General features: G+C 44.7%; 1 protein-coding gene across 1 annotated transcript; it reads right to left on the bottom strand.

The window, feature by feature from the left end:
* Nucleotides 1–976: 976 nt before the first annotated feature.
* Nucleotides 977–7,283, bottom strand: spry4 (sprouty homolog 4 (Drosophila)). The gene is made up of 2 exons (XM_010729321.3): nucleotides 7,027–7,283; nucleotides 977–4,533 (listed from the first exon to the last, which is right to left on the bottom strand). Exon 2 carries the CDS (start codon nucleotides 4,480–4,482, stop codon nucleotides 3,334–3,336), a length of 1,149 nt encoding a protein of 382 aa, XP_010727623.1. The 5' UTR covers nucleotides 4,483–4,533; nucleotides 7,027–7,283; the 3' UTR covers nucleotides 977–3,333.
* Between the last annotated feature and the right edge of the window lie 1,311 nt (nucleotides 7,284–8,594).

Raw genomic sequence — 8,594 nt, 5'->3', positions numbered from 1 at the left:
TACATTCCATTTCGACATAAGCTTTCTTCACAAACAAAAAGTTGGCATCTAAATAAATACTATATAAAATAGAACTTCAAAATAAATATATCTATAAAGGGAACCTTTTATATGAGAGATTTTTTTTCTTTTTGTTATATCTAAACAAAACAAAAGCACAGATCTCGTTCTTAATCCCCAACATTGACATTGCAAAGGCATAAAAAAAATGGAGTAGCATCACCCAGCTGTATGAGACTTTTCCTCTTGGTTGGGTTGAAAAAAAAAATAATAATATCAGTGCCCGCAAATGAGCGACACGGAGGGGGGTATGGGTGTGTAAAAGTCACAGCATTGTAGCAAAAGAAAAAAAAATGAATAAAAAGGTTTTAATAGTCGACTTGTCGGTGATTATTCCACACATTGAACAGGCTTGTGGGCACATGTAAAGTATAAAGCTAACATGATGTGAAGGACATTACTCTTGCAGTGACAGAGCTGAGGAGTGAAAGAAAAAGGAAGGCAGCGACTGTCGAAAAAAGAGGTCCGCTGGTTTAAAAAAGATGGCACAGAGCACAACTCGAAGGGAAAAACAAAGACAGGGGAGGAGGAAACAGCGAGAAAGGGAGAGAAAGAGAGACAGACTTGTCTTTCTCTCCCGTCTCTGTGGTATGACAAGTTTATGCACAGCAGCTGTGTTTGTCAATCAAGGCCAGGGGTGTTTGTTGGACAATTTTCTCAGGGAGGAAGGAGGGAAGAGAGGAAGGGAAGAAAAAAAAAAAAAGAAGCAAGAAAGAGAAAAAGAGGGGAGAGAGCTGAGACACTGAGCAGTAACAGCAGGAAATGGGTTGATCCGGATAGGGGTAGATTGTGTTCCCTGTGTGGATTCAATGAGTCCACAGTCTTTAGGACTCGGAGAGGAACCGGGGAATTAGCTTAGCCTCTCGACTGCTAATGAGCCATGGATAGCATAAACAGCAGGAGTTTTTCTTTTTTCTTTTTTATTGCCGGGCACACTTTTCTTAATCAAGTGCTAGTGACAGAAAGACCCGTCATTTTTGTTACCCCTTCCCGAACCTTACTCTCGCCACCTTCCCTCTTTTCTTTTCTTTTTTTTTTTCACAACCTCAAAAACATCTTACCCTCAAAATATATATCTAATATATTCTCTATATATTTTGTACTGAATTGTAGTTATAATGTACCATGCAATCTTTCAAGGACATTTAAAAGTCTCTTCTAAAGAACACAAATGTTGTGAAACTATTTACAGCAAATAACATTTCACCTGCATAGCTCTATTACTAAATATATTGTCAAAACATTTGTGATTTTTGTCGCCCACCTACAGGTAACTAGGCCTTTGTCCAGTCACACAATCATTCTTCAGTTTTGGCACCTTTCTCTCGGACTGAATTGCTAGGTTTTGAAAATATTGCCTCATACATTCAAGACTAAGGACAGTGTGTTTTTTTCTTTCCTTTTTTTTTTTTTTTCCTGTGTGATATCAGCTTTGTGCAACAAGACAAATACAGGTATGAGCAAAGTTAGGCACCCCAGTGGAAGTTAAGGGACCAACATGAAAGAGAGGTGTGTGTCATGGAGCAACGAAGACAGTATGCCTTTATGCCAAACAGAAAAGGCCATCTGTATTAAAGGGCAGCATGCCTTTAAGAACCAACTGCCGTCAACTCCATTTGGCAAGAGTGCATAACAACTGTGATCACTCAGACAGCGAAAAAACAAGCTACTGTATGCTAGCTTCCTTTGGCAAAGTCCTAAGAACGTCATGCAAGCCACAAAAATAGACTTTTAAGAATATAAGACAGACTATCTGACTAACACGGCTATGCAGCATAATGATTAGAATTTTAACGAAGACACTGTGTGTAGAGGGAGGCTGGGGTGTGTGGACTAAATGTAGTGCACGCAAACGTAATGTGAGATAGCTGAGGTGGTTAATACTGTGCTTTAGTACATCCTTTAAGGGGTTTGCGTCTTCCTAAAAAGGTTGTGCAAGTGGCAGGTTTGATTTCGACGAAGGCTGACTAGATACAGACACAACGACAACTTTGCTATGCCTTCTCTCCCCCCCCCTCTTCACTCTTTTATCACTTGCATCCCCTCTCCCATCCGGAAACATTATTTTCTTGTCTCTCACTTAGCTTACTTGTTTTAAATTATTCACTATTGCCTTTTTGCCCCTAAATGTTTCTTTGCCTTCTTGTGCAAAGAGGAAGTAGACCAGGCTCTTAGGCAGCTTAGAAATCAACATGCTGTTGGCCAGGTTCTAGAGAGGATTACTGTAACAGTCCCTGAGAAGGTTGGGTGTACTTTTTTTTTCCCTTTTTTTTTTTTTTAATACACATTTCTCTACGACACATCGACTTCTAGCATGGTGGGTAACCATTAGACTAGAGCATGCAGGTCATGACATGCATTACCTCTGAGGTGATTGGTGAACAGCATTCAAAATCTTTTAGAATGTCTGGGCTTCACCCCCCGAAAAACAGGAAACACACAGTAAAGTGATTATCTCTCTCACTTGCCTCTCACGACCGCTTATGCACAATACAGCGTGAGAACTGTGGGGAATTACTACTACTTTAAAGTCTCAAAAAGGTTTGTTTCTACAGCTCCTCTGCGGATATAAAATGTAGAGATCAAGTGTTTAGCATTACCAAGCTAGCATCTTTAAGCTAAAAGAGAGAAAAATGGCGACACTAAAAGATGGTGATCATCATAATAGTGGAGAGAGTGAGCGAGTAAGTGGTGGTTTCACTTGCAGTGGACTATCATAAAGCCACAGTATAGGTAATCACTTGTTTCGTGTTTGTTCAGACAGAGGGACACTGGGCTGTGCTTTCAGGGGGTGGAAGGAGGGTATACAGATATTTATCTCAATCAAATAACTTTTTTTTTCGGTTATCCGAGGATCAGCAACCAGCTTCTGGTTAGTTACCGTTATAAAATTAATGTGAAATCTAGAGCAGCAGAGAGGTACAATGACTTTGTGCCTTCAGCCATCTTTGCAAAACGACACAAACACCAGTCCCACAATCTAGTCTCTTCTTCTCGACACACTCTTACAGAAAAACACATCTCAGAGGGGCTGTTAGCTTTTTCGTACTATCCAGCTCTCTCAGATCTGGCCCCTTTTGATCATCCACCCTATCAAACATAGGTCAAGAAGCCATTTAAGTACCTTTGTTTTACATAAGTCATCTTCCAGCAGATTAATGGGGTATTTTAAGGGGTTGGTGTTGGATTGTCCTATCCATAGAGAGCAAGCAAGTACTGTGTGGTCCTGTCCATTTTTTAGCAAAGGCTACTGCCAGCCATTTTGGTCCAGTATCATGACCCCTGCTGCTGCTTCTCTAGTGTCCCAACTTTTGCTTCAACACCTCCGTTTTTACATGCAGGGGTGCTCGTGCCGCCCTGCAAGTTCTTGCAGCGGCAGCCGGGCCTGCTAACATTGTCGTAACACTTCTGTCCCAGTTTAGCCAGGCCCGTGGCTGGCAAATAGCAGACCAGGCAAGGCAGGACAACGGATAGGGCAGCCATGAAGGACCAACGCGCGCAGCAGTTGGCCTGGGAGCACGAGCAGGGCTTGTCGGCGCAGGACCCCTCGTCATCCTCATCCTCGGTGCAGTGGTAGAAGATCCCTTTGACCAGGCACATGCAGGTGGCTGTATCCACCAGGCTCTGAGCAGAGCACAGGCACTCCTGGTTGCAGACCCAGCAAGAGGGCAGGGTTCGGGGGAGCGTACACTCCGTGCATCGACACTTCCCGCAGTGCTCGCAGAGAAGAAGGTGCTTCTTCTCGGCTGGGGAGGAAGGGATCAGCGCCAGCCCCTGCTGGCCTCCAGTGGTGCACACGCCTCCTGCGGGCATCTTTGCAGACTTGAGGTCTAGCGATTTAGAAGAGGAGGTGCAGGAGGAAGCAGAGGAAGAGGAGGTGAGAACTTTCGTTTCAGAGGAAGTGAAGCAGCCTGGAGTTCGGGTGGTGATTGTGTTGACAGGGCCCTGGTGGGGGTGCAGGTTTGGGTGGTGGTCCACCGTTGGGGTTGGTGCGGCGTGGTCCAGCAGCCTCTGATCAGATGAGGTGCTGCTGCTGCTGCTGATAGAGCTGGGCCTCCCACTGAAGGAAATCCAAGGGTGGGTGGTGGTATCCTGGTTAGAGTGGGGCTCGCACCTGCTCTGCTGGTGGTGCTGGTGTTGGTGATTGTGATGATGGTTGTGGTTTGCCCCCAGGAAGGCCTCTTGATTCTGACCAAGCCAGGTGATTCTTCGGTTCACAGACTTCTGGCTCGGGGGCTGCTGAGAGACGACAGCGGGGCTGTCAATGTAGTCGTTCTCCACATGCGAGGACTTTATCTGGTCGATGGGGTAGATGGTGAGAGGGTGCTGTAGGCGGCCGTAGGGCACTCGACTGTCCAGCAGGGGCTGGGATATGAGGGAGGAGGACACTCCGGGGATGTGGTGGGGAACCCTGGACTCCATGTGTAGGCTGGTGCCTCGCACGTCTTCACTCTAAAGCAGCATTTAGCAATACTGCAAAGACAGATACGAAAGAGACAGTTATGACCAGCTGCATCTACTGTTTTGAACCTCTTTTTTCCCCTCTAAAGACGACATCTTAAACCACAAAGAAAGCAAAGTGTGAAATGTGAAAAAAAGGATGACAGGAGAAAGATAAGCTTGTGCTTATTTTACATGCTGTTAATATATCAGAAATCTGTCTGGTTAGCTATAAAACAGGGTGTGATCACATTGTCTTCCTCAATTTGTCTTTACTCATACCGCTTGACTTGATGAGAGAATAAGGCATCCTTTGCATGTATTCAACCTTGTATTTAATCACACACCTTAATGTGCATTCCCTGCTGCTTTCGTATTGCTACTGCTGATGACTCACCACTACTGTATTTCAAGATTAAACTACTAAAACTACTTCTCCTCATGACTGAGACTTTTCTGCACAACTGCAATAAATCATATTATGGCTATCTGAGAACTACAGCAGGGTTCACTAGATTCCAATCAGTAGGTACGCACGTACAGCACAACAGCATTTAAAACACATACTCCAAGTAGTTTACTTCCCTCGAGGCAATTATTAAATCTTTACAACTAAAGCGTTTCAGGCTCTCAACAAAAAATCTTTTTCCAGGCCGGATCTCTGCAATAATCTGAATGTAGAGTTTCCAAACGATCTTGATCTTTAGACTGAATACCAACAGGGTTTCAAACCTCCTCCATTCTAACTTTGACATTAGAACAATGGAAGTTGGGCTCTCCTCGCCTTCCTTCCAAAGAGCAGGGAGCACCCGAGAGCAGGGTTTGCATGCAAAAGACTCAAAGATGCAAAACAAGGCAGAGCAAAGAGAAGAGAAGGTTGCCAGAAAGGGGACTTCGACAAAGCCAAAATGAACGCAAGAGGCAAAGAAAATGAGGTCTTTGTATAAAATCACACAGCTATTAACTCACACCAAGAAATATCATTTTACCTTGTTTCCTCTCTCTACATATACCGTATATTATATATTTAAATGAGGCAGAGAGACTAATCTGGTCTGTGAATGGATGTGATTTTGTGAACTGCAGATTTTTTTTTTGTGAATGGAGGCTGCTGGCCGCACTCGGTGCTGCAAAGCATGAATCAGTGCGCTCCAGTCATGATGGGTCTGAATGAAATCGGTTTCATACATTTCATCGATGAGCGCTCGGCAACCAGCAAAGACCTAACCTACTTTACAGCAAACAAAAAGATGATTGAAGACAAACGAAGCGACATTTCCACTGACCCACATCTGCGGTGTTTAGTTTAAGTATTGCAAAATACCCCCACCCCCAGAATCAGCCTCATGTTTGTGATTATTAATTCAAGGTATGATGAATTTGAAGAGAACATATGAATGGTCGTGCTGTGGTTTATTACTGCTGATTTGTGGTCTATTTTATGTCAAAACGCATCACTGCTTTCCCTGGCCGTCGGCTCGGTGTTATTCCGCTTTTCCTCGGATTCGAAAAAGCCTGGTTGAGAAACCTGTTGCGACATTGCTGGCACCGACACAAGCGCTTGTGATCGTCAAATCTAGACCATTATGAGCTCCAAGCCGGAACAGTGCGTGTGCAAGTGCGTGCGTGCGTGTGTGTATGTGTGCGTGTGTGTGTGTGTGTGCGTCCCTCCCTTCAATATGTGAATGGACTGAGTCATAAAAACCGGAGGCGGCAGCTCGGCATACTCAAATAGCATGTTTATATAGGCATTATAACCACGTATTCAATAAATAATTCTTAATATATGCAAACGACAACAGTAAGATACTGATTAAGAAAATGGTACACTTTGTGCCAGCAGACAGACGGCTGTAGGGTAGTTTTAATCGGCGGTGGTTAAATGCGTAGTTTGATGCGTAAACCTGGATGTTTATCGCTCCTGGCAGCTAAAACGAGCTGATTAAAGACACATTTTGATATTTTCATGGAAGTTAGACGGATAAGATACAAAAAGCTAATGGCAAAAACACCTGACACAACCGACATGGTGCGCCAACCAGGCGGTCGCTGCAGAGCAAGAACGAGACACGCAACCGAACCGCCCGAGATTGGCTACAGGCTTCACAGCGGACGGAGATTTATTGAGAGGAGGAAATCTGTGTATTATGATCTGTTATCGTGACAGTGGGTTTAAAATAACCATTAGCAGAGACGAAATATATGTTAAAATGCGCATCTGCAGCCAGAAAAGCGCCATTTCGAACAGATTACGCGTTAAAACGACTGTTTCTGCGCTCTGCGTCCTCAACCTTGCTTTAGGTACGAAATCGGTGGTTAAATATTGACTCAAAGCGCAAACACTGGTCAGGGAAACAGCTTGTTGCAAAATAGAGTTTGCAAGACTGTATTCACGCCTGTGATCCGGTGGCTTGAGAGGAACAGTAGCAGTGTAGGTAGAGAATGGACTGAATAGTCGGTTTGTGCAGCCACACGCTCGCGAGTTGGAAACATTTAACCATGAAAACAGCAGAGGTGATCACTTACTGTGGTTTCAGGATAAAATTCTCATCTCTTCGTTGCGCACGACGTTTGCGCGCAGGATATAGTCCACTCCGAGCGACTGTGTAGCTCCACAAATGTTGAGTAAAGGTAAGTCCAAGTGTCTGGAAATAATCTGAGCAATAACGACGAAAGGAGAACGGGTCTCCTGAACTATTCTCCACTCGCTGGTGCGTAAAAGGCGACTGCGGTTGTGGACGCAGAGCTTTGGATATGATGTTGCAACCACCGAGGGGGAGGGAAGTGAGTTTTTATGAATGGGAGGGTAGAGGAAAGGAAGGGGACGGCCCTGCGCAGATGCCTTGGCTTTTTTTTTTCTCTTTTTTTGTGAATGGGAGGGCAGAGCGACTCGGGAGGGCTGAATTGCGGAGGTTACATTTTTATGAATGGGGAGGACTCCGAATGAGATTGCGCATGCGCCATGCTGAGATTTTTATGAATGGGAAGAAATGGCGAATGAGGCGTGTGTGATGAGAGAGAGAGAGCGAGAGAGAGAGAGAGAGAGAGAGAGAGAAGGGGGTGAGGGAAAGAGGAGGTGGGTGCTTTTTTGGTCACAAGGGCAATGTCAGGGCTGATTTACATAAAGAGTCGACTCATCGGCTGTGGTGCCACTCTCGCTTTATTTTAGCCTGTTAATTTATTTATCTATGCAGCTCGCGCTTCCTGCTACATGTTAAAGGAGACGTGATTATGGTGGTATTGTGTAATAGATGAGAGGGAGATGTGAGTGGGCTAAATCTGCAATGCATTAGTTTGTTTGTTTTTTTCATCGCTGGCAAATCTGATCTCTAATAGTCTTCTGATTCTGATAAATCTCTGCCAAAATATCTAATGAAAAACATGAAGATGCAGTCAGGGCCCGCATTTTAGGAAACAAACATCCCAGCAAGGCCATAAATCTGCAGGAATATGATCCCCGTGGGTTTGATGAATAAAAGAATACAGTGTGAGAGCTGTTCTCCACTTTAATCAGGACGAGGATTCAGATCACATGCCTCAGCTCGATTAAGCTAAATAATGGCCACTCCCCTTGTGTCCCTGTTCTATCTAAAGCCGTTTATTGCGAACAAGGACGTGCCCTTCCTTCCTCTGCAACAATGTGAGGTATGACTACAGCTTCTATGGTAGTGTAAAAAAAAAAAAAAAAAAAAAAAAACAGAGGAGGAGGACAAGAGGGGGAGGAAAGGAGAGGGTGGTGGGGGTTATAACGCCTACTCTGAAACGCAAACCAGCATGAGGGCAGGCAGGATTCACAAAAGGACAGGATGTTGTTGATTTGTACCGAAACCACACGGAGGAAATGAGTGTGAATTTCCTTTCTCTCTGACATCCCAGTGTGTGTGTGTGTGTGTGTGTGTGTGTGTGTATTTCCCTGCAACCCCCCCCCTCACCCCACCACTCTACCTCCCATCCCCTCCCTCAGCTTGGGGCTTTTAACCAGTCAAAGGTTAACAGTTGCCCCATTATCCGTTTGCACACATCACCATGGAAACCACTACACCTCCAAATTGGGATTATTGTTTTGGGGGAAAGCTAGAGACAGAGAGCAAGAG

This window comes from Larimichthys crocea, chromosome XXII (assembly GCF_000972845.2).
Source record: "Larimichthys crocea isolate SSNF chromosome XXII, L_crocea_2.0, whole genome shotgun sequence".
Lineage (NCBI taxonomy): Eukaryota > Metazoa > Chordata > Actinopteri > Sciaenidae > Larimichthys > Larimichthys crocea.
This window is presented reverse-complemented; position numbering and strand designations above follow the sequence as displayed.